The sequence below is a fragment of the Mustela nivalis genome (genome assembly GCF_964662115.1).
Source record: "Mustela nivalis genome assembly, chromosome: 12".
NCBI lineage: Eukaryota > Metazoa > Chordata > Mammalia > Carnivora > Mustelidae > Mustela > Mustela nivalis.
Window position 1 is genome coordinate 41365003 of NC_139031.1, and position 27343 is coordinate 41392345.

At 40.2% G+C, this 27343-nt stretch overlaps 1 protein-coding gene across 2 annotated transcripts in view; it reads right to left on the minus strand.

Moving 5' to 3' along the window:
* NPSR1 (neuropeptide S receptor 1) overlaps positions 1-27343 on the minus strand; it is a 150320-nt gene that overhangs the window by 99852 nt on the left and 23125 nt on the right. For both annotated transcript variants that reach the window (XM_082691786.1, XM_082691785.1), the window contains exon 2: positions 17298-17430. In XM_082691786.1, the coding sequence (XP_082547912.1) occupies positions 17298-17430 (133 nt within the window). The remainder of the gene's footprint in view (positions 1-17297; positions 17431-27343) is intronic.

Consider the following 27343-nt stretch of genomic DNA (forward strand, 5'->3'; position numbering starts at 1 on the left):
AATGGCTAGACACTGACTTCGGATGGCCTTAGCTGCATGTAGCACCCAAACAGGTGGTCTGCGGGAAGTCACGTGGAGTCTCTGCAAACTTCACCAATCTTTGTAAGCATGAAGAAATCAGGTGACTTCCAAGAATTAGCTTAGAAAACACTGACACTACTCTCATGCTTGCCATCTGCTCGTTCATGCTCTGTCATACTCGCTGCTGGTGCAGGAACCGTCTCCCCTTTGTCTCTCTGTTCCAGATCTCCTGCGTGTGTGCTCCTCGGTGGCAGGATCTGACCTGGGAGCAAACGGCGGGAAGGATTCTGGGAGGCCTCTCCCCTGCGATGCCATAGAAAGCCGAGAGAGAGGCAGTGGTGACAATTAACAACAGACAATCCGGCCAAACGAACTCAAGGTAGGTCCAGACAAACTTATTTGGGGGAAGGTTTAGATGGGAGAATGTGAAGAGATAAGAAATATGTAAGTGGACAAAGGAAAGAAAGCCTTTGAAAAAGTTTCTCCTGAAAGGAGGGTATGTAGCAAGCAGAAAGGTGTCTCTGAGGAGGACGCTGCTCGTCCCCAGGAGGTTTGGAGGGTGGTCTTCTCAGGGGGAATTTGCCACACGGTGTGGATTAGTCCTCAGTTCAGCAGGTGCAGAAATTGGGCTTCTGATCTATAGCCACCACAAAAAAACCTCAGTTCTCTCTAAAAGCCCATTCGAGCCGCAGAAGCTGTCATCCCACGGTAGCTTCACGATCATCCCATCAGAGCAAGAGCTGGCAGCTGGTCTTGGAGAGCCCCCCCGCCCCGCGCCCCGTCGCCAGCCTCCTTGACTAGTGTGGGTTTAATATCTGCATCCACTCCATCCTGCTGCTCCACAGGGCCAAGTGCCCCCCTCGCTTGCTCACTCGTCCACCCTGGCACTTAGCACAGCCTGGTACATAACAGATGCTCGATGAGTTTCCATTGACTGAATGGATATGTAATCATGGTGAGGCGTGATGACGCATCTTTGATTCAAAGGACAGAACACCACACTAGTGACCTGATTCATTTCTCTCCTGGCCAGTAGTATCATCATTTCATTATTTCATTAAAAATTCATCATCATTTTATTAACACATTTCAGATTTAGTCTCTTTGTATATCTATATCTGTGTGCATATATATATGTACACAGATATGGATAAATTAATGTGTATATGCAGATACGGGTATATAACATATCTGTATATATAATATACAATATAATACATATCTGGTTATATTACAAAGTATATCTGTATACTATATATCATCTGTATATATTATATATGCAGTTACATATAGATATGGATATATATTACATAATATATGCATCTAATGTATAAGTATACATATCTATATAAAATATATATATCTATATATCCATACATGCATTATTATGTACTTTATTATTGTTTTACATGTTTCGAGGATTTAATATCACTGGTTAAGCTATAGTAAGTATTTCAGTGAGTCTAGAAGACCCTGCCTTTTCCCATCAGGGATTGGTTTAGTAAATTTGATTATTAAATGGGAAGCTCTGTTCCCTCACTGGTTGGATAGCAAATGTTTTGTTTCTGGTTTGTTTTTTGCTTTTTGTTTTTTTTAAGTCAGATGATTTCACAAGGAATTGCATGTGTGGTGTGATAGTAGGAGAGACCCTAGCATTCCTTCGTGTTTGCTCTAGGATTCTGCAAAGATGTGTTGGCATCACTGACAGGGAAAGCTGCGCAGGAAGAAGGGCCGTTTTAAGGAATATCAAGGAAGAAGTTGGGTGTAGAGGTCTGGAGTACTGTGTTTGTATTGGCCTGAAAAGTGTGAGAATGCATTTTAGACACAGGCATTGATTCCTCAAGTTTTCAGACAATGGCTAAACTGTACAAACACGGTGGGTGTTCAGGACACAATGAGCTTGTTGTGGAGGAAGAAGTCAATTGGAGATCACACCAAACCTCTGTCTGTATAACATTGACTGCATTCTTAACTACCAAGAAACAGTAAGCCAAAGAAAAGGGAAATGAAATTCACAGAAAGTTGTATAAGTTTCCTTAATGATTAAGATTAGGGACAAGCAACAATTAATTCTTAATGTTGAGTTTGGGGCAGAGTTCATAAGGGATGGAGCCAGTAAACGCTGAGCCAAGGACACAGTTCCACAGGATAGAGCTGGGTTACCTGTCTATATATTAAGTCACTTTACTCCAGGGTCTCCTCCAAGTATGACCACAAGGACTCCCTGAAGAGATGCTTGGGGGCTCTCAGGCCCTTTTAAAAGAAAGTGACAACCTGTGACTCCAGGTTCCTCATGCTTGCATCCCTCACATGGCGGAGTGCCAAAGGCACTCAAGGATTTTTGACAGGCTGCCTACCCTCTCTGAACCTCATTATCCTCTCTGGAAAATGGGAATATTTATCTCACAAGGCTGGTGTAAGTTCAAAGGGATGATATTTGTTAACACCCTGAAGGTTATTGATCACCACTCACCTATCTACATAATTATCAGGGAGACAGAAATGATTGCATTTTATTTGATCTGCGTTGTTTCTCCTGAGTTGAATGGAAAAGCTTACTTTATAATCTTATAAATATTATTTTCCTCTAGCAGTGTTATAATGTTTTGAATCTTCAAAGATATTCAGAAGGCTCCCAGCTCTTGGGCAGAGTATATTCTGCCATGTTCTGGAATCCGAACTGCCCAGCTACCCTACTCCTGAGCCTAGAGAAAAATATCCCTTTCTCTTCCGTTAACTAGAAGCTCATGAAGTTTGCGACTCCCCGTTTTTTCAACCCCCTTACTGTTTGTAAGCAGGCTATGCTCCCCAACATCTACTTCTCCTTCTTTCGGTAAACACCCCACCTTTTAACTCAAGTATCCATCCCATCTGCTCGGCCCATGTGTTTTGGGGAAAAGTGAATCTCTAGGAGTAAGGCATTTGACTTCAGTGTAAGCTCCTCAGTGTATATGCAAATCTTGTTCACATCAATTAGTTCAAATATGAGCATAAAGCTCAAGTTAGGTCAGGGAGGTGCATGAAGAGGGTTGACAAGCACTGCTGGGAAGAGTGCCTTCCTATACTTCTAAGAAAGCTTCTGGAAGTCATAGTTTTTCTCAATGCCTGAGGACCAATGTTCCCCAGGAGTCATTAGGGGACATCTGCTGTGGATTGAATTGTGTCCCCCCAGATTTACTTGTTGAAGTCCTAACTCCCTGTTCCTCAGAATATGAGAAAATAGGGCTTTTAAAAAAGTAATTAAGGTAAAACAAGGTCATATGGGTGGGGCCTAAGTCATATGACTTGTAACCTTATAAGAAAAGGAGATTAGGGCGCAGACATTCACACACACAGAGGAAAGACCATGTGAGGACAAAGGAAGAAGACAGCCATCTACAAGCCAAGGAGAGAGGCCTCGGAAGAAACCAAACTTGCCCACACTTTCCTCCTGAAATTCCAGCCTCCAGAACTGTGAGAAAATAAATTTCTGTTGTTTAAGCCACCCACTCTGCGGTATTTATGGCAGCCTCAGCAGACTATGACAGCATCCCATAACCAAGATAAGGAACAAAGCTTAGGGGGTGAGGCCTTCTACCATATCAGAGACAGGGTCCTCGGTGACATTGCTGAATTGCTAGAGCAAACCAAGCCCAGGGATATTCTGCCACTGAACTTTGCAGGACAAAAGCAAAATTGTCTCCTTTCTTACGTTATTGTTTGGACTCTCACTTATAACCAAATATACCACTCACTGTACCTTTGGTACCTAGAACCATGCCTCATCAGCGTCAGTGCTTAATAATACTTACTGGATAACTAAAGAAAGGAATAAATAAACAGCCATGTATGGGTTTCTAGAATGTTGACCTGGAAAGCCCAGTGAGGCAGCGAGCAACAGGGGAATGAGTCCACCGTCTAACTATATTCCATGGGTCATATTCCTTCTATGAGCCAGAAGCTACATATTACCAACAGAGTTAATTCATAAAGGTGTCAGCTCTCATTAAAACACAAGCTGTTTGGTTATTAAACAACTTATCTAAAGATATAAAAATTCCTCTCAATTTGTACAATTGGGAATTTTTGATTAGAGGCAAAGGATGATTACAACCAGATCACTTTAGCCTCTTAAGATCAACCAGCTAACCTCTTCATTTTTAGAAACAGAGACACAAAGACTTAGTGAGGGTAAGTGCATCTCCCAGGTCACACAGTGTGTTAATGATGGTGTGAAGGCAGGGAACAAAAAGAAATCCAAAAAAAAAAAAAAAGTATTCCTAGGAGAAGAGTTTATTCTTTTTAGTTAAATTATTCGTGGAGTGAAAGGACAATACCTTCGTTTCCTGCTTAAGAGAAACTGATTCTCTTTATAAATACAGACCTTTTCTTTTCGGAGTAGGGAACAATGATGATATTGCATGGCGATTGTAGGAATTATCTAAATGAAAAGCATGTGTATTTATTCAGATGTTAGCCAATTAGTCAACTTTTGGTGGAATGAGTGAGTCATATAGTAGAGAGATTTTTGTGGCATTAAGTAAGTAGAAAAAAGCACACAAATGTCAGGGGAAAAAAAATCTTAACATTAAAAAAAACTTTAGTTCAGGGAACACTTCAATTTTAAGCAGTGTGTTTTGTGCTCATTTGCATTTTAGGAACACTTTGATGATGTGGTATAAAAGGTGAAGGAGGAACCAATAAGACATTAGATAAGTTGCAAAAAAGGAAATACTGAGAAATTGACAGAAATGAAAAGCACTAGGTAATATAAAAATAGATATTTTGAAACTAATCACTGGAAAAGCAACTTTCAAGAGACTTTATTTTTATTTTTAGTTTTTAAAAGATTTTATTTATTTATTTGACAGACAGAGATCACAAGTAGGCAGAGAGAGAGGTGGAGGCAGGCTCCCTGCTGAGCAGAGAGCCTGATGTGGGGCTTGATTCCAGGACCCTGGGATCAAAACCTGAGCAGGAGGCAGAGGCGTTAACCCACTGAGCCACCCAGGTGCCCCAAAACAACGTGAGTGCCCGGTTTAGCACTTTTTTTTTTTCAATTTTGTTTATTTATTTGATGGAGAGAGAGATCACAAGCAGGCAGAGAGAAAGGGGGAAGCAGGCTCTCTGCTGAACAGAGAGCCGGATGTGGGGCTCAATCCCAGGACCCTGAGATGATGACCTGAGTCAAAGGCAGAGGCTTAACCCACTGAGCCATCCAGGCGCCCCTTCAAGAGACTTTAAAAATGATGAAAAGTAGAGGTAATTCTGCAAATAATGGAATCTAAATCAAATCAGTGATTAGGAAAAGCTTAAATAATCCTTCCCAATGTAAAGAAATAGGACCAAGATTTTAATGATGAGAAAGAAAAGCCATGGTTACAGACATATGGATAATTAATGTTCCTGAACAAAAGATCAGAACAAATGGAAGATGATCAATATTCAGGCATAAACAAAATGAGCTAAGAAGTCGCTTTAATCTGCAGATCAAAAGAGCTTACTTGGCAAAGAGGAGAACTGATCAAACAGCCCAATAAATAGATATAAACTGTTAAAGGTATGAAACCACAAAGAAAAAAATCTAGAAACAAACAAAAATTTGATAACCTATAAAAGAAGAAAACTCTGGTTGATTTAAGTAGCATAAAGTGCCAAGAGTCAATGGAGCAACATCTATGGAGATCTGAGTTGTGAATTCAAGATTTCTACACCCAACTATATTGTCATTATTGTGGAGACAAGAGAAAGACTTTTTCATAAATGTCATAAATGAGACACCTATCCACACACCAATCTGGAAAGGAGAAGGAATTACCTCACAGGGTAGTTCAGAGCTGTAGTTGTGAGTTGTGTAGTTGTGATCTGTACCAAACAGAGGAATCAAGAATGAGGAAGCCAACTGCTGGTGAGCATGGAACAGTCCAACACAGAAGTACTTGTTGATAATTATTGCAAGCATTGACATAAAGCAGAAGACAAAGACCATAAAATATTTTTAATATAACTTTCTATTAAAATACTTGGTCTAGTGTTTGGCAAATAAATGCAATAAAAATAAAATAGATGAACTTAGTCTTAATATCACATAAATAAAATTTAGAAATAAGTGGATAAATGAAACTAGAAGGATTAAGTGTGTGTAACATTCAGCACACAAACCTGTATTAAAGATACACTAGTCAGGAGCCTTTAGGATCCAAATAATGAAATGTTGAAATTTATAAAATAAATACTGATTAAAAAATACTGTGAGAAAATGAGAGAAAGTATGAAAGTCTGTAACAGCACTTTTAGTCACCCATGATGTATCAAATAGGCAAGAAATACATAAAAATAGAGAATATTTGAAGACTATAATTAATAAGGCAAATTCAAAAAAGTAAGCACAAAGTAGGGAATGAATTTACAAATGGACAATGATCAGACTATATATAAAAATAGAATTCTGACTCACAACCTGCAACAACCAGCCTAGGAAACCAACATATGACCTGTAGCAACCACAAGTCCAAACAATACCTACGGTAGTAATCCACTCCAAGTAGCCAGGACTTGATTGGTAACTGACAACTGTTCTAATTTTTGACCCTGTTTCCAACTTAGGACCAAGCAGAGAAAGTCAAATCCTCACAGTTAACCACAGAGGACGGCATGCTTCTAGTTAGCCTGCCTATGGCTTCCCTTGCCAGTAGCCTCCTATGGGGCTTCCCTGTTTTATATTATAAAACTTTCCTGCCGTCCTGTCCATCTCTGAGAGGCTGCCAACAGAAATGATGGTGGTGGACTCCCCTGTTACAGCCAGCTCTGAATAAACAATTGTTGCTTGTTGTCATTTGGGTGGCTTTTTCTTATTCCCACATTAATTCTTATATCTTCTTTTAAAATATCCACTAAATATATTTTTTAAAAGATTTTATTTATTTATTTGACAGAGAAAGACACAGCAAGAGAGGGAACAAAGCAGGGGGAGTGGGAGAGGGAGAAGCAGGCTTCCCATTGAGCAGAGAGTAGGAGGTGGGGCTCGATCCCCGGGACCCTGGGATCATAACCTGAGACAAAGGCAGATGCTGAGCTACACAGGTGTCCCCATTAACTATTTTTCAAAGTAAGTGATTACATGTGAGACCTCAAAAATACCCTTAATAAATTGCAAAAAGCAGGAATCCTTCCGAAAATGTTCTTTGACTGCAAGGCCATAACATTCAATATGATTTACGAAATGTTAAAGAAGGGGCGCCTGGATGGCTCAATGGGTTAAGCCTCTGTCTTCAGCTCAGGTCATGATCCCAGGGTCCTGGGATGGAGCCCCACATCGGGCTCTCTGCTCAGCAGGGAGCCTGCTTCCCCCTATCTCTCTGCCTACTTGTGATCTCTCTCTCTGTCAAATAAATACATTAAATCTTAAAAAAAAACCAACCCAGTAAATTGTATCATATATATATATTTATGAATACAGAAAAAATTCATATTGCTAATGTTTTCATTATGAATGAGTATTACAAGTAATGTCATCAAGAAGGCAACACACATCATTCCTGATTGCCCCCTCACAAGACCAACTAGTAAGACCATAGACAAGACAAGATCATGTAGCCCTCGGCTGAACCACAGGAACCAAGAAGGACTGCATCAGAAAGGTAAGAGGAGTAGCTGTATCCTGACTGCATCACCCCTCACCCAGGCAGGCATGGTGTCAGACCAATGCCTCAGTTTCTCTAGTGGGGGAAAAAAGATTACTGGAGAAATCTGCAAAGCTTGACTATTGGGGATCAAGTCCAAACAGAAATCCCAAATATATTAATATCATACAATTCAATAGCCAAAAAGAAATAATCCACTTAAATAATGGACCTAAGACCTGAAGAGCTATTTTTTTCAAAGAATTTATTGAGGTGGCCAATAGGTTCATGAAAAGGTATTCGACATCACTGATTATCAGGGAAACTCACACCACAATGAGATCCCCCCTCACATATGTTAAAATGGCTATTATCAAAAAAAAGAGAAGAGATAACAAGTGCTGGTAGGGATATGAGAAAAGAGAATCCCTGTACACTGTTGGTGGGAATGCTAATTGGTGCAGCCACTCTGGGAAGCACTATGGCGATTCCTCAAAAAATTAAAAAGAGAGCAACTCTATGATCCAGTAATTCCACTCCTGGGTATATATTCAAAGGAAATGAAATCTCTATCTTCAAAAGATATCTTTACCCCCACACTCATGACAGCGTTATATACAATAGCCAAAACATGGAAACAAACTGTGTTCATTAACGAATGATTCCTGTATATGTATATATGTAGATTTTTGAAAGTTCTTAGGGCAGGCAAATTGTAACTGTATGAGGTGCTGAATGTTAATGAAATTTATTGTGGTAATCATTCTGCAATACATACATATACTATATCATTACTTTGTCCACCTTAAGCTTACACATATGTCAATTTTATATCAATGAAGTTGAAAAAAAAATTTTAAAGTAAACAATTAGCAGAACTAAAATAAATAAATGAATTAAGTATGCAACTCACAAACCCAGAAAAAGACTGAAGGAAAGGAGCATAAGAAAGTTGTGGCAAGTTCCATATTTGGCCTGGGACAACTCAACACTCCTGATCTCACCTCTCTTGCTGAAACTCTCAATTTTTTCTGTTGTCAGATAATTAACAGGAGAGTTTTGAAGGTCGAGAATTCCTTAGTTCATCAGTAAATTGCTCTCCAAAAAGTGCTTTGAGATAAAGTGAATTTTCTTTACTAATACGAGAAGATTTGGTCCAATCAGAAAAGGGAAGTTTTCTGAATGTGTGCCAAAAAATATGTTTTCTATTTTTCCTTTGTTGAACACTCAACGGGAGTTATTCTCATTGGCTCCTTCTTCTTTATTGCATTTGAATAAAACAGACAAGTCAGTCTTGAAGATGATAAATGACTAATAAATTTTAATTGGCACTTTAGCTCATAAAATATAAACAGTCATTAAATTCATCCAGAAAATTGTTAGAATGGAAGTACTAAAAATTGCAGAATGTGCCAAAATAGCAGCTTCAATATCTTCTAGTTTCCTTCCATTCTTAAGACTAATCTTATAATCAAAAATCCTAATGGAATATATAGAGAAGAATTAGTTAAGACTTTTTTGGAAGGGCTCAGAAATGTGGAGAAGTAAGTTAAAACATATGAAGACAGACACACAGATAAAGGTACTAGTATTGAGAGCCCAGAAATAACACCCCCACCATGTATGTAGGGTCCATTAACCCATGATAAAGAAGGTGAGAATAAGCAATGGGCAACAGGCAGTCTCTTCAGTGAATAGTGCTGGGAAAACTGGACAGCTATGTGCAAAAGAATGAAACTTTCCACTATCTTATACCATATATAAAAATAAATTCAAAATGGATTAAAAACTTGAATGTAAGACAAACCATAAAACTTTTAGAAGAAAATATAAGCAGGAAGCTCTTTGACATCAGTCTTAGCAAGATTTTTTTGGACCAGTATTCTCAAGCAAGAGTAACAAACACTAAAATAAAACAGAAATACGTCAAGCTGGAAAGCTTTTGCACAGCAAAGGAAGCCACTAACAAAACAAAGGCAATCCACTGAATGGAAGAAGATATTCACAATTGATATATCTGATAGACAGTTACTATGCAAAATATATGGCGAACTTCCACCATTTAACATCAAAACATACAAACGACCCAATGAGAAAATGACAGAGGACATGAATAGATATTTTTCAAAGAAGACATCCAGATGGCCAACAGGCACATGAAAAGATGCTCAACATCACTCATCATCAGGGAAATGCAAGTCAAAACCACAAAGAGGTATCACTTCACACCTGTCAGACTGGCTATTATCAAAAAGACAAAAAAATAAGTGTTCGTGAGGATGTAGAGAAAAGGGAACCCTTGTGCATTGTTGATGGGGGTGCAGACTGGTACAGCCACTGTGTAGACAGTATGGAGGTTCCTCAAAAATGTCAAACAGAATTTCCATAAGATCCAGGAATTCCAGTACTGGGAATCACCCAAAGAGTATGAAAACCCTAATTTGAGAAAATATGTACACCTCTATGTTTTTTTACAGCATTATTTTCAGTAGCCAGATCATGGAAGCAACCCAACCCAAGTGTCCATTGATGGATGAATGGATAAAGATCACACACACACACACACACACACACACACACACGAAAATTACTCGGCCATAAAAAAAAAAAAAAAATGAACATGGATGAACCTAGAGGGTATTTTGCTAAGTGAAAGAAATCAGGCAAAAAGATAAATACCTCAATTATTTCACTTACATGTGGAATCTAATAAAACAAAACAAACAAAACAAAATAGAAACAGACTCATACATACCAGAAACAAACTGTCAGTTGCCACAGTGGGGAGGAGTTAGGGGTTGGCAAAATAGGTGAAGGGGATTAAGAGGTACAAACTTCCAGTTTTAAAATAAAGAAGTCATAGGGATGTAAAGTATAGCATAAGGAATATAATCAATAATGTTGTAATAACTTTGTATGGTGACAGTTGATAACCAGATGTACAGTGGGGACCATTTTGTAATGTGTAAAAATATCAAATCATTATGATGTACATAATAAGATATAAGAGAGAATACTCTTATACTCCAATTAAAAAAAAACACAGATGCAAAATTAAAACACTTGCTCCATTCAAATGCCCTGGTAAATGATGTATTCTTTGTTTTCACAAATATATGAGTGCTGCTGTAGTCATTATGGAAGAAAGAGATAAATTAGTTTTCTTCTCCAATACACTGGCTAAGGTTTTAACCTTAAAACATATGAAGACAGACACACAGATAAAGGTACTAGTAAAAGAAAATTTAAAATTTTCTTTTTTAAATAAGCAAACTATACCTGAATAGGTGTATAAGTATAAGAGGTGAACAGAGAGAACCCCTGCCCTCAAGGAACTTGTTATGACTAACTCTTATAAGCCAGCAAAGCTTTTGTTTTCAGGGACCTTTTAAAATAAGGATCAGTGTGGATCTATGCTGGTGGCATCTAGAGCTTTTGTCTCATGACATTTCCCATCGTCTTTTAGTCCTGGGGGACCTAAAAGGACATCAGCAAATTTGAAAGCCACAGAAGTTTCTTTAATGCAGTAAGCCCACTTCTATAAACAATCCTAAATAAATAAATGCTCATGAGATTTAATAGTAAGGATAGTCATTGCAGGATTGCTATAACAGCCAAAACTCTGGTGGAGGGATGTAAACAGTGAACAAAAGGAGTTTATCTAATTAATGGGACAAAGTGTGCCAAGATAAAAAGTCAGAAGACCCCATGACCCTCTGGAGGAAGCATTCTCAAAGGAGGGGAATAGTTAGTCAAACAGATTCATTGTTTAAATTTCTCAGTTCTCTATGGAAATTGAAGTATGGAAAACAAGATATGCCGGAGACTGCTACTCATTCTGCCTCAGGAAAAGAACTCCGGGTTTCTTCTGGCGAAAGAACCCAGGTTAGAAATAAAGAAAAACATTTCCCTGCTTTTTCTTCAGTTAGAGATGGCTAATGAAACACAAGCAAAAATTAATGGGTGGGAATTCTAGGAAGGTTAGTTAGGAGGAGGACAGATAGCTGGCATGGGCTTCTCTTGTCTTTCCTTCCCCTTCCTTCCTATTGACTAGAATTTGGGCATGATGGGCAGGAGTTCTGGCAGCCATTTTGAACCAAGAACCTTCCATACGATGAACTGACCTTGAGGATGGAAGTTCTTGAGGATGGAATATGGTTCCCCAGTGATAAGCAAACACAATAGGAGCCCCGGACTACCTGCTTTGAGAATTCTTTACATAAGGAAAAACAAATCCTTATAAACTTAGACCACCATTATCTGGATTTTATGGATGTGCAACTGAATCTAATTTCCACTGGCTTACTCACTAAAGAAATAAAAGACCAAATAGAAATCAGAATGTTCCTCAAAGAATCACTCAAAGCTACTGGTCTATAAGTAGAAGGCTATTCTCAACCTCAACCTCAATATTTCCTGATGGAAATTATTTAATAAAGGGCATTCATATTGCCTTTCCCAGTAATAACTGTTAGCACATATTTTTCTCCCTCAAAAAAACGCCAGGTGAAACATTTCAGAATTTAGTTTTCCAAATATTTGTGGCACTGATGATGTCAGTTGAAGCTGATGATTAAAAATATGCTTATATGAAAATATTTGGTCATCCTTCAAAGCAACACTTGGGACCCAGAACACACTTGAGCTAAGAACACTGTCCTGAATAAAAGAGCAGCTGAGGGTTTGCAGTGAACTTAAGGTCTTTTGGAGAACTTTTTGTTCTTTTGCAAGTGACTCAAATGATTTTAAATTAATCAGTTCCTTCATTTCATTTCAGTGAATGAAACAGCCATAGTGGTAGCATTGACAGCTAGTGTTTATTGAGCAATTACTATGTGCCTCATACTGTATTAAGCACTTCATTGATTTTATCTCATTTACTGCTCTCCACAGCTCTGAGAAGCATCCCCACTTTTTGGGTTAGGAAACTGATATTCAGACAAATTGTCTTTTCCAAAGGCTCAGAGCTAGGCCATGCAAGTGTTGAGATTCATACTCAAGTCTGGATAACCTGAAACAATGGTAAAGCAAAATGTTCATCCAAAGAGGTGAGTTTGTGGCAAGTTTTATGTACTTGAAGAGGGATTTTAATACAGTGGCTGATAGAATATGCTTTGAAAAGACCATAAATCTCCACTCAGAATGTTGGTTAAAATGATCTAGCCCTTCCTAAACTTTGGAACCATGACGTTTGGCTTGCCTTTATGTAAATCCTGAGGTTCCGCAAAGGATCTGAAAGGCAGCTATGCTAACCACTATACCACCAACGCTCTGGCTCCGCAAAGGATTTGAAGTAGACAGGTTTAAATGAGTGAAATGTGTCTGGCTCCTTCCCACTCCTTGTCATCCGTGGCCCCCAAGACCCTTCGCTTCTACAAGCGCTCAGATTTTCATTCCATACTGAGAAGGAACAAGCAAAGTGAAGTGTGTGATAAGTTTTCAGAGTATTTTTATTTTAACAAGCTCCAAGAAATGGTTATATTGTGACAGACATTTCAGGCATTATCAACAGGCTTGCAAGGCATTGCAATGGGACAGGAGGATTCCTGGCACCCCATCCTGCCTGCATGGGCAGTTTTGACTAGTACCAATGCTAGGGCTCACGATACAGACTAGAAATCCAGCCAGCTGGTACAAAAAACTGTTTTAAAAGATTTTATTTATTTATTTGACAGAGATCATAAGTAGGCAGAGAGGCAGACAGAGAGAGGAGGAAGCAGGCCCCCTGCAGAGCAGAGAGCCTGATGCGGGGCTCAATCCCAGGACTCTGGGATCATGACCTGAGTTGAAGGCAGAGGTTCTAACCCACTGAGCCACCCAGGCGTCCCCAACTACAAATATTTTTAACTGAACCACAAGCCCTTTCAAAATTGAAACATGTATTCAGCTCTTATATTCTCCTACCTCTAGTGACTCCTATGCTCTTGCTCCATCAGTTCCCCTCATTTATTAAATACACTGGGACTAAGCTCTCAAATTTGCTCCATCTAATCGGACTCACATTGTCCTGAGGTCTTGCAGTCTGTCCGCAGACCACTCACCCACGCATAGGTCCCTCAGGGACACCCGATCTGTAACAATTAAAAGCTCATGACTGGGAAAAAACAAAAAAACAAAAAAAAAACAAAAAAACCTGCCTCGGTTTGAATATCTGGTCTACCCCTTTACTGTATGACCTAGGGCAAGGTCTGAATCTCTTTGAACCTTAATTTTCATGTCTGTAAAAAGGGTTAGATTAGGGCAGGGTTAAGTCATAGGACTATTGTGAGGATTAAATAAAAAAATCTACACAAAGCATTTAGCACAGAGCCTGATATATGATAAGCATTTAATAGAATTTAGTTTCCACTATGGAGACCCTGTTTACTAACGACTTTCCATGTGACTCTACTTTGGCTCCTTGTTACTAGGGGCACACTGAGTTAGTTGCACAGTCTCTGCAACATTCACCTGAGAATATCTTGGGGTGTTGAACACATACTCCCTTCTTTCCAGCTCTTTTATTCGGCAACCATCACTAAACCCACCTTACCACTGTGTGGTAACTCTCATTCCTTGACTCTCCAACATCTTTCTTTTTTTCCCACTTGCCTGTTTTCATTTCTTTCTTTAGTCATAGTCTCTTTAGTCATAGTGGTCCAACACTTGTGTCATCCTCATGACAAGAAATTCAACTTCCTTGCTTTACTGTGTTCCCATGTTACCAGCAATACCTGGCCATGGGTTAGTATTGCAATTCTCATTCTTATACATTGGGATTTTCACCGTAAACTACTAAAGGGCAATGGTGGCCTGAACCAAACTAGCACCACAGAGGATGTGCTCAAGGATTTGCTGAACATCTTAGCAAGGCGTCCAAACTCTTGTTTATGGCTACCTCTCATTTCTTTCATCTAGGTCCTCCAACCCCACATACTATGTTCTTCCCTCAAATCACTTGTAATCTTCTGATGCACCTAGATTTTCCCATCTGTTATTACCTGCATATTTGTGTCTCACCAAAATTCGTCATGTTAAAGCCCCAACTCCCAAAGTGACTATATGTGCAGATAGGGCCTTTATGGAAGTGGATGATCAGACAGGATTAACAGCTTTATTAGGAGACACTAGAGAACTTGCTTTCTCTCTCTCCATCTGAGGACAGAGCGAGAAGGCAGCCCTCTGCAAGGCAGGAAGAGTGATCTCACCAGAAGCTGACCCCGCTGGCGCCCCATCTCACATTCCCAGCCTCCCGAGCTCTGGGATATAAATGTGTGTTAAGCCCCCCAGTCTGTGGTATTTTGTTATGGCGCACTGAGCAGACTAAGATATGATGCCAAGAGAAAAACACCTATAAAATTATAGCTGTATTTATGCAAATGTCTTGGTATCACAGGGACACACTAATAATAGCAGCATCTTTATGTGAGAACAACTCATTCATGCTGAGTTTAAGCCAGCAGCCTCTGTTTTAATATCACCCTGATAGGGCCCCAGTGTCTTGTCAGTGATTTTCCCTCATATCAAGAAGCCTGAGACATACTTCTCTGATGGAGGAATTTTAATGATAAGCAGATACGAGGATGTGCTGCTCTTGACTTTTCTCCTTAATCTTAGTGGGCATCTGATAATCACGTAGACTGGGTTATATGGGTTGGGCTTGATACCATTAGGAAATTTCCTTTATATTTTCATTGCGTTATTGTTGCTCCTGAGGCATATAATGTTTTAATTTTTTGGTTTTAATAGTACAATATAATGGTCTATAATTCTCAAATTACAATAAAGAAAACTGGAGAAGAAAGCCCTAACATAACATCTTTTTTTTTTCTCAAGGCAATGCATTTTAAAACATTGAAAAACATGCAATTTTTTTAAACCATTATAAATGACAAGCTCCCTACCCTTGCTCTCACTCTCCCCAACTACACCCCAAAAGCTTACTATTCCCATCACATATATTTTCTAAAGATTTTATTTATTTATTTATTTGAGAGAGAGAGCGCACGTGCGCGCGCACTCAGGCATACAAACATGTTAGGGGGAGGGGGAGAAGGAGAAGCCGACCCCCAGCTAGGCAGGGAGCCAGATGTGGGGCATGATACCCGGACCCTGGGGTCATGACCTGAATCAAAGGCAGATGATTAACCAACTGAGCCACCCAGGTGCCCCTCCCTTCACATATTGAGAGTGGGATTCATAACATGGGGTGGACTAGAATTTTATCATAGCATAAGTTTTTCAGAATTTTGACTTTAAGATTTTATATATCAGCAGCTATAAATCAGGGGCCCTTAGGCCAAATCTGTCTTGCTTGTGTGGTTTTTTTGATCAGCATAATGTTAACAACAATTGAGTTTGAATGCCTGTTGGTGGGGTATGCTTCCTCTACTTGCCCTGGGGGTCCATCTTCACCTGTCCTTTCCCTGGGTTCTTTCACACAGTTACTCCTGAAGGCATTTGAGTTGGCAGTTCTACTTCAAATTGAGGTGCTGTGTTTTGTAAATAAACCTTTTTATTGACATAAACTACATAAAGTACACAAATCATGAGCATATAATTTGGTGAATTATCACAAAGGGAACACATCCATGTAATTACCATCAACAACAACAAAAAGAACACTATTAGCACTAGAATCCTCCTGTCTTTATTTTTCTCCCTTCTAAACCAAATGGGCACCAGTGCTTTAAGAAGAACCGTGAATATCTGGATTTCTGATATACATATGATATACATACATAGCTTCCTCAGCTGACTTTTGGTTTGTGTTTCCTTGTTTTATTATTTTTTATCTTTTTAAAAAAAGATTTTATTTATTTGTTTGACAGAGAAAGCAAGAGAGCACAGCAGGCAGAGCAGCAAAGGGAGAGGGAGAAGAAGGCTCCCCACTGAGCAGGGAGCCCAGTGTGGGGTTCGATCCTAGGACCCTGAGATCATGACCTGAGCCAAAATCAAGAGTTGGATGCTCAACCTACTGAGCCATCCAGGTGCCCCGAGATTGTGTTTTCCTCTTGAACATGACCTTTACCAATTTGGGCTCTACCCATCTCTGTGAGAGTTTTTATTTCACAGATCATTTTTAAACTTGAGAATATTTCACCATTCCCTCTCTAAGTGTGATGCATTCACACTTCAACTGTACTGGACATTCCCCAAATCCACATTTAAGCATCTTGATCCCTGATATTATCTTAGGTCCTTATATCATGCCCACCAGTGGTATTACATATCACTTGTATTTCAAAAACAATGTCCACAGCCTTAAATCTGCAAAATACTTGAGACTTCACATTTATTATTGAATAGAGGTAATTCTGGTCCATTTGCTGGGATGTATTCTTTAAGCTCATAGCATGGTGTAATATCGTACTTTCACCTCAGTGAACTGTAGAAGCTGTTGTGTAGAGGAAGGGTAGAACACTAGAGCAGCTCTTGGTGGCACTGAAAATAGCATTTTTAAGTGTGCTATATAGAGAGTTATTTTTATAATGGAATCTTATGGATATGTAAATGTGTTAAACTTGCTGAAAAAAAAAAAGCTCCATATATGGGATCCTATAGAAATTACTCTCAAACTCGCTGATGCCTTTTGGACTTGATAGTATGCTATTTCTATTGGTAAAATAATTGAAAGCGAGGAGCCACAGGAATTTTGCACACAGCTTATTCTCTCCCACTTGCATAGTTACTCACCTGTGATAGCCAGCTGAGTCACAAAGAAAGTCATTCTTGACTTCCTCTTCCTCCTCCACGTAGAGAAGAGCACCATGGAGTTTCCGACAATGGTGAAAACAAACAGGACCCATAGAGTTATCAGCTGCTCAGTCTGTGAGAATAAAAGCAACACAAAACCAGTGTCCTGGTGAGAACCAGGGTACTTTACAAAACACCAGGCTCAGTCTTCACTACTGGAATGTCTTTCTCCTAGTCTCAAATCCTTACCTCTCAAAGCTCTACTCTTAAGAGAACAGAGACAATCATGGCAGTGTAAATTGATGCAACCTTTAAAAAAGATCTATTTGGAAATATATGTCAAGGGACAAAAGAATGTACCTATATTCTTTGGCCAAGCAGTTGTTTAAGACTACAGGAAAGAATTCAGGGTGTGAAAAAGAATACTAGAGTAGCAAAGATGTGGATATTTATCATAAGAATAAATTGGAAATTGCTTAAAGATAACAAGATAGTTGGGGCATCTGGGTGGCTCAGTGGGTTAAAGCCTCTGCCTTCGCCTCAGGTCATGATCCCAGGGTCCTGGGATTGAGCCCCACATCGGGCTCTCTTCTCAGCAGGAAGCTTGTTTCCCTTTCTTCTCTCTCGCCTGCCTCTCTGCCTACTTGTGATCTCTGTCTGTCCAATAAATAAATAAAATCTTTTAAAAAAAAAGATAACAAGATAGTTAAGTAAATAAAGCACTTCAATTCAGTGAACTATTATGTGGCTATTAACAATAGCAACCATGAAGATTATGTAGCAACATTAAGCATGCTTATACTATAACAGTAAGTGAAAAAACAAGTTAAAATTGTGTATTAGGTATGATTATAACTGCAAAATTAATACAAGTAGAGAAAGACTGAAGTATACTAAAGTGCTAAGATTGGTTATTTTAGGGTAATATGATTATGGGTTATCCTATTCTTTTTATTTTGACAGAATTTTATAACATAGTAATACTAAAGTTTCACTGAGTAATACATAAATAGTAAATAATGAGGGGGGAAAAAAGCAAGAATGCTACTCATTTAAAATGCCAAGTCCTTTGTGAGAAGTTTTCCACAATTTCTTCAAATGGAGATTTCCCTCTGTTTAAAATCCATGGGCAGAGGCCCAGGGTGCTAGGACAGGCTGGACAAAGGAAAAAAGCAGAGCAAGGCCATGGCCATGAAGAGCTTGGGATCAGGAGATCTGGAGGCAAGCTTGAAAAAAAAAGCCAAAACACAGTAGCCTAAACAGTCTGGGCAGAATGCTGGTAAGAATGCACAAGTCTAATGTTGGCATGTGAAGTGCTTCTCTTACTTGGTGGAGATAAGAGGGGCCCGTTGTGAGGGTAACATTTCACGTGTCAACTTAGCTAAGGGATAATGACTACTTACTTGGCCAAATAGGAGTGTAAGATATTACTCTGAAGGTATTTTGCAGATGTGACTAATATCTACATTCGACTTCAGTTTAAGTATACCAGGTAACCCTCAATACTATGGGTGGGACTCATCCAATGAGTTGGAAGCCTTAAGAGCAAAAGCTGAGGTTTCCCAGCAAGAATTCCTTGAGGAACATGGGAATCATGCTTGAATTTCCAGCAGGCTGCTCCTTTGTGAATTTCAGACTTGCCAGTCCCAAAATCACTTGAGCAACTTTCTTAAAATTAATCTCTCTCTCTCTCTGTCTCCCTCTCTTTGTCTCTGTCTCTATATTTCTACTGACTATGTTTTCTGTGGAGAATCTTAATATACTCTCTAAATATCTGAGACATCACAGTAGCACTTTTTCTTATATTAAATTAATTTTAAGTTATGCAATAACAGATACACGAATTCTTCTCTAAAACCTGTAACAATTCAGGGGGTCCTAGCTGACTCAGTTGGTAGAGCAAGTGACTCTTGAGTTCAAGCCCCATTTTGGGTGTAGAGATTACTTAAAACAAAAACAAAAACAAAAATAAAAAACAACCTGTAACAATGCAGATAAAGCTCAAAGCCCCTTTGTCACTACTCTCTGTCTTAATCAACTTCCTTCTCCCAGAAGGTAACTATTTTGATTACATTATCTTTCCAGTCCTTGGAAAAATACTTTATAGCTGGATACCTGTGTGTATACACATACACACACACGCACGCATAGAAATAAAGAGTATTGTGAGTGTGTGATTAGCAATTTGGTATTTACTATACTCTGTATATATTGTGTGTATTGTTTTTCTCAGTCAGCGAGAGAAATGGCCAAACAAAAGGTGATACTTTCATACAGTGCAGTGAAATAGTTCAGTTAGAACAAATGGATTAGATTTGCTAAAACAAAATATGTTGACAATATGGGGAAGCTTCTAGACTGAGGGGTGGGGGGAGCTGGTGAGTGCGTACTGAGTCAGCTCCATTCTTGAAGCCACTATCCTCCCCAAGCATCCCTGGGCTTTTGTGGCCCTGCCAGGCGGAAACCCAAACCTGGTCTGCCAGGCTCCAGGACTCGAGCAGTTTCTCATGGTTTCTCCTCCAGCCCTATCCTTTCCAGAAGTCCAGACTGGAGCGAGCTTCTCCGTGAGCCCTGTAGTTTATAACACTGATATTCTGGTTCTCCCTCTCAGATTTACAGGTGGATTCCTGTGGCCCTGGGAAGAGCTCAGAGCCTTGAAACTACAGATGGTTGGAGTTAGGGGGCACTGTGGTAGTGTTGGGGGGCAAGGTGTATGACTGGAGTGGGAGGCCCACAGGGTTGATGACCTCCACTCCCTTGAAAGGCACAGGCGCCGATACCTCCAGCACGCTTACTCATGTCCCATTTGGAGAACACTCTTTGCTCAGTGCCAGGTTCTATACTTTTTCTCTGGTCCTTTTTTGACCAGAGGAGTCACCTTCTTCTGGAAGATCCATTTCTCCAGCAGTCTAGATATGGGTGGCATTGAGAAAGCATCAAGAATGGAAACTGTTATGAAAAGGGCTGGTCTGAGGGGAGTGAGGGAGTGGTTTTAATAAGAGAATTCTCTCCTTCGAGATAGACTGACTGTTGTCAGGAACAGATAACAGCAAGGGAGGCCTTTGAAGTGTCAGAACGATGTTTCTCTTTCAGCAGCTGGTGTGTAGATGGTAGAGCATGAATAAGTGATTTGAACTTGCCTTTTAAAACTTTAGGGCAACCTGTGGACCAACATAAGGGGGCTTAGACATCTGTTAGCAGAAGGACTCAACTGACACTGGGATGCTGATGGCTGATCCAATTAGGGGCCAGTGTTGGGGAGGGGGCACTTATGTCCCCAGTATATAGTGCGCTATCTGGGAGGTGCCCGGGGTCCTGGGAGTGTTTACAGGTCAGGAAAAGATAAGGAGCCCCTAGAGCAGGTGGTGTGGCAGATATGGGCACACAAATTCCTGTCAAGCCCTGCTGAGAATACAAATGAGAGACTGCCCAAGATCTTCTCCTCTTGCTTTCAGGAAATTTGTTTCATGGGGAGAAACATTTCAATGCCTTAATGTCTTTTTTCAAATTAGAGAACACACTGTCACGTCCAGGCCACTTTTTCAGCCTGGGTAATGGTGTTGTGAGTGTTGTTTCCACACCTCGTCCGTACTGAGTTGATTTCCATTGAACTCTTTCAGTATCAGAAGAAGAAGAAAGGGAAACATTAGAATATTGGTGATGTTTCTTTGTCAGATCGAAATCCAGATCTCCATGGTGAGTGGGCGGAAGGAGAAGGAGGCAGGCTACTCTGGGGACGGTGGGATGTCAGGAAGGTGGTGGATACAGGGCTGTTTCCCTTACTGAGACTGTCTTCACCAGCACCACCTACGGCTCTGCTCTGCTGCCTGTGTCTCTTAGCTGGATGAAAGCAGGTGGCCGTGTCTCCTCCATGGAATCTGTGGTATTCGGTGACTTCCCACAGAAATCTGCCCCACCTCAGCCTCCTGTAATAGAATCTGCTGTGGTTGGCCTCAGCTTACTGCTCCTCCAGGAAGAGACTCTTACTTCAGAGGAGAGAGTAAATGAGTCTCTCCGCTCTGCCCTCAGAACTGTCTTACCTACTCTATACCTGACAGAAATTCCTTCAATTTTGCAACATGTGAGGTCAAACCTCCCTATTTTCTCCTTCTGACACAGAACTTTTTTCAACTAAAATTATACCCTGAAGGCCTTCTGGATGAGAACTGGGAGGAGGAGGAGATTTAAAAATTTGAACTAGAATTTTTTCCAGAATGTTTGTCTCCTCATGCTCTCCTTTCCTCACATAACTAACTGCCTGTGGTAAGTAGAGTGAAGCCTCATTGCCAGAAAAACAACACTGAAGTGGGTAAACGGTTTGCTTTTCACATGGCACATTGGTGCTCATGCGGCTGGCATCGAAGTGCAGAATTCCAGAAATCAAGTTCCTCTGTAATGGAGGATACCTCTGGCCTCTCACAGGTCATGGGACAGCTGTGTTCCTTGTCTTCATGTGGCACAATTCTGAGCCAGGCATGCAGTATCTTCGGAGTAGGCCTGGAGCTCAGATTGGCTCCACAGGGAGCACAGTGACAAACACTGCAAATTAAATTATCCTGGTTAGATAGATCCGTGAGTTGGAAGTCGGGCTTCAGGAGGGCTGGCATAGTTGGTGCTGGCTTGGCTGAGCCTTTTTTCTTAGAAGCTTGTGGTCACTGTGCTTTGGGCTGGTAGAACCACGGCTCTCTGTAAACAGGTCAGAGTCTATTCTCCTTGGGACTGGATGGTATCTATCGGACAAACTGAGCAGGTCCTGTGAAATTAGGGTCCCTGTTCCTGCTTTAGAGTTCTCTATTTGAAGACAATCTCCCCTCAGAGTCTTCAGGAAACTTCCAGATGCAAGAATCTCCCCACTCCCTTCTTGCTTTCTGGCGTCTTCCTAAGAGCCATGTTTATTCACTTGTTTATTAATTCATTCACCATCAATTAATTGTCTATAGTTTAAGGTGTTAGCAGTACATGTAGAGTATATAAATTATACTTGGCCAAGTTTAAATCATGTTTCATTGAGTAGTACAAGGGGCATTAAATATGCAAACACTTACTTGTAGGATCATTTATTCATAGCATTCTTACCCATGCACGCACAAACACACAGACACACACAAATCCCCAGGGTAATATGAGGATTTAGAAAATTGTAACAATGGGAATTGAGGAAGCAAGTTCAGACGCATTTGAGTATTACAATCAGGTGAGTGATTTGTAGAAAAGCCTGACTTGGGATCAGACTCTTTGCTACTCCCTAGATGTGTAATACATAGGTAAGTGGTAACATTTCTTAGTCTATTTTTTCACTTATAAGATGAAGATAGAAATAAAATCTGCTGCAGAAATAATCCTAAAATTTGTATGGAATCAGAAGAGACCCCGAATCGCTAAGGAAATGTTGAAAAACAAAAATAAAGCTGGGGGCATCACGTTACCTGATTTCAAGCTTTATTACAAAGCTGTGATCACCAAGACAGCATGGTACTGGCATAAAAACATACACATAGACCAGTGGAACAGAGTAGAGAGCCCAGATATGGACCCTCAACTCTATGGTCAATTAATCTTCGGCAAAACAGGAAAAAATATACAGTGGAAAAAAGACAGTCTCTTCAATAAATGGTGCTGGGAAAACTGGGCAGCTATATGTAGAAGAATGAAATTCGACCATTCTCTTACACCGTTCACAAAGATAAACTCAAAATGGATAAAAGACCTCAACGTGAGACAGGAATCCATCAGAATCCTAGAGGAGAACATAGGCAGTAACCTCTTCGATATCAGCCACAGCAACTTCTTTCAAGATATGTCTCCAAAGGCAAAGGAAACAAAAGCGAAAATGAACTTTTGGGACTTCATCAAGATCAAAAGCTTCTGCACAGCAAAGGAAACAGTCAAAAAAACAAAGAGGCAACCCACGGAATGGGAGAAGATATTTGCAAATGACAGTACAGACAAAAGATTGATATCCAGGATCTATAATGAACTCCTCAAACTCAACACACACGAAACAGGCAAACATATCAAAAAATGGGAAGAAGATATGAACAGACACTTCTCCAATCAAGACATACAAATGGCTATGAAACACATGAAAAAATGTTCATCATCATTAGCCCTCAGGGAGATTCAAATTAAAACCTCATTGGGATATCACCTTACACCAGTTAGAAAGGCCAAAATTAACAAAACAGGAAACAACATGTGTTGGAGAGGATGTGGAGAAAGGGGAACCCTCTTCCACTGTTGGTGGGAATGCAAGTTGGTGCAGCCTCTTTGGAGAACAGTGTGGAGATTCCTCAAGAAATTAAAAATAGAACTTCCCTATGACCCTGCCATTGCACTCCTGGGTATTTACCCCAAAGATACAGATGTCGTGAAAAGAAGGGCCATCTGTACCCCAATGTTTATAGCAGCAATGGCCATGGTCGCCAAACTATGGAAAGAACCAAGATGCCCTTCAACGGATGAATGGATAAGGAAGATGTGGTCCATATACACTATGGAGTATTATGCCTCCATCAGAAAGGATGAATACCCAACTTTTGTAGCAACATGGACGGGACTGGAAGAGATTATGCTGAGTGAAATAAGTCAAGCAGAGAGAGTCAATTATCATATGGTTTCACTTATTTGTGGAGCATAACAAATATCATGGAGGACAAGGGGTGTTAGAGAGGAGAAGGGAGTTGGGGTAAATTAGGAGGGAAGAGAATCATGAGAGACTATGGATTCTGAAAAACAATCTGAGGTGTTTGAAGTGGCGGAGGGGGGGTGGGAGGTTGGGGTACCAGGTGGTGGGTATTATAGAGGGCATGGATTGCATGGAGCACTGGGTGTGGTGAAAAAATAATGAATACTGTTTTTCTGAAAATAAATAAATTGAAAAAAAAATCTGCTGCAGAACATTTGTGATGCATAGAAAAAACAATGAAAATGCAGACTCCGAGCTCAGTGCCCAATGCATAGTATATACACAATAAAAACTATTTTTTCTCCTTCCTAAGTTTCATGGACTACGTACAGGTTTGAGGAATGTTTTATAAGTAACTCACAGCCTTTTCAGGAAGATGTTTGAATTCACTCTGTTCATCCTACTTTCAATTCCAGTCTGTTGGAATTTCACCCAAGTCTAACAGGCCCTCCACCCCGGATTCCTTCACCCAGCCAGGTAGGGATGGTGTCCCAACACGGGTCTCAAACCTATTGGAGAAATATAGTTGGGAATCAAATGCCCCCTAGTGGTCATGTGAGGCAAAATTCCAGCCAGATGCTCAATACTGAATACAAGTAATGGGTGAGTTTGAAATTTTTCAGTGACTAAAGACTACAGCACTTTCAACTCACTTACATGATTTTAGGCATGACTAATTGGTTTTCTGATGAGGCCATGCTGTGACATTATCTCTCTGCAGTCCAGAAAATGAAGACCTGGGATTTAGAAGGATGAATTACAGCATCCCCTGAATAATGCTGGTGTTGCCACAGGGTTGGTATTTGGGGTTTCACCCCATGGGATAGGCTTCCAGGGCCAAAAGGATGCCTTTGAGGGTGGGCATTAAGTCTAGGGCACCACTCCAGGGTGGAATTCCATCTTCCCCATCGAAAGTGCTTAATAAATATATCTGTTGGATGTATACACAGATACATATCTATATCTCGGGCAGCAATATATGTATATGTATATGTATATGTATATGTATATGTATATGTATATGTATATGTATCTACAGTTCAATAAATGTATGTTGGGTGGATATACAGTTAATGACAAGTGAAAGGTTACTTGTAAGTATCATAGAACAGGTTATCTGAAATGGGAGTTATATCAGGAAAATGCCAGACATTTAGTTGGGGGACACTATTTTTGGTGCTGGTTATGTCAGACTCGTCTGGAGACAAAAACAAGATTTATCCAAATTCAAGGAATGGTAATTCTCTTTTCCAGGGGAGTCCTGGAAACTGGAATTAAAAGTGTAAAGTATCATTAATAATTATAGGGTGAGTGGGAACTAATTTTATAGGAGTGAATCACATTAATCTAGGCACCTGACTTACTTAGTTTGTCACATATAGTAGATGCTTAATAAATGTTTGTTCTTGATTGATTGTCATGGACCAAACATTTGAGAAGCTTTACATATTGCTCATGGATTTCACAGACTGACCAATGAGATGTCACTGTCCTCCATTTTGTAAGTAAGAAAATAGGGCTCATGGAATACCCAGCTCATAAGTGATGTCGCTGGGATGTGAACATAGCTTTCCTGGATTGTAAAGTTCATCCCCAACTTACTATAGAGGTTTTCTGTTCCAATTTGGGGCCAGGATTGGTGAAATTGACTCATTTATTTTCAATTTTCATTCATTTCCCTCTGACCCAAAACTTGTCCGTAGCTGGGTTTCTGGGGCTGGGTCAGTTTCATGACTGTGTCTGGCAGAACTGAGTGTGTAAGGTCGATGCTCAGTACATGTTTGAATGGACGGACCCTGGAGCAGAGCATGACTCCCACCCAACCGTCGTCATAAATATCTCACAAGATGCAGCTGCATCATCTGTCCCAGGAATCACAGAACCTTCTGTACCACTTACATTTTCATGGCTCATTTTATGATTATTGTTATTTTGTGATGTTGAAGATGAATCTCTCAAACACAGGAAGGAGCAAATATATCTTAGTTCCCAAGAGAGGAAATGAAATCTCGGAAAGGTTATGATTCAGCCTCAGTTCTCAAGGAGCAGCAGGAAAGAAACTCTGCTCTTCTGTCACTGAGACTCATATGCTACCTGTCATTCACAGCACACAGGCTCTGAGGCTGCTCAAAGCTCTATTAATTTGCTTAGGTGGGCTGCAGATATCCAAAGCAAAGATCTGAAGATGTTTAATTCCACTGAGGATGAATCACCACTCAATGCAGGGAACACAGAATTCAAAGTGAGGCAGGTAGGAACAGACTACAAAGCTTTGGACGCCTGAAGGTGCCTAATTAGACCTGGGGAATGAGATCCATTGAGGGGATCTAGAAACTCCTAGGCAGCAACTACTTTTGCACAGTTGGGAACCTCTCCCTCGGGAGTTTGTACCAACTACTCCCCGTGTCTCACCCCACCTGCTGCTTCAGAGACGCTGCCAGGGAATGGTTGGCTAGAAGGCTCAGAGGGAAGTCTGGGTTTGTTGCAGAGAACACACCTTAGCTTCTTCCCCACCACCCCCTCCTCCTAATGATGCCCCCTTTGAAAATCTGCAATTTCCCACTAACCATCTGAGAGATGCCCATGCAAATACAGTTCAATCACTACCATCAAATCATCTATCTGCATTCACCTTTTCAAACTATTTTACCTAAAACTACGAGAATTCCATCTAGGATTATCCCATCTAGGATTAGGATAGCCTTCATTTCTAGTACTTAGTTACCAAGTATGAAAAAAACATCTAACAAGACTTCTAAAATAATTACTATTGCAAAAAATGAGAAAATTATATAAAGCTACATGTAAGTCTGGATGTTAATTTAAGTTTCAAATTTTCTCTAAGGCTTTTCATACCCCTTTAACAGGGGCCCAGGGCAGGGATGTAGGTTTCAATCTCTGACTAGGGGCTGGTGGGACACATTGAGGGGGGTCTCCTGCTTGAACGAGAATGTGAATGGGATGGGCGGTATTGTCACAGCCTGGGTTTGTTGAAGTTAACAGCATGCTTGTGGACCACGGCAGTCCCAAAGGGTTATGGACCAAGAGTCATTCTGTGAACTCTATGTAGTATATCTGGGGGAAAGGCATTTGCCCTGAGGGGAGAACCTTGTCATCCATCAATCTATTTCTCTCTATCTATCTATCTTGGTATAGAAATGATACTCAGACCAGAAGTGGAAAACTGTCCTCGAAATCATGTTGTTGTAAATACACACATACTTGCTGCATTCTGTATAATCAAGTTCAACAAGCATTTGTTGATAATCTAGTTCTAAAGTTCAACATAGTTTGGGGATAGAAGGAAGGCTAAGACAAGGAGCTCATGGTCTAATGGTGGAGAAATAAATGTAGAAAAAAA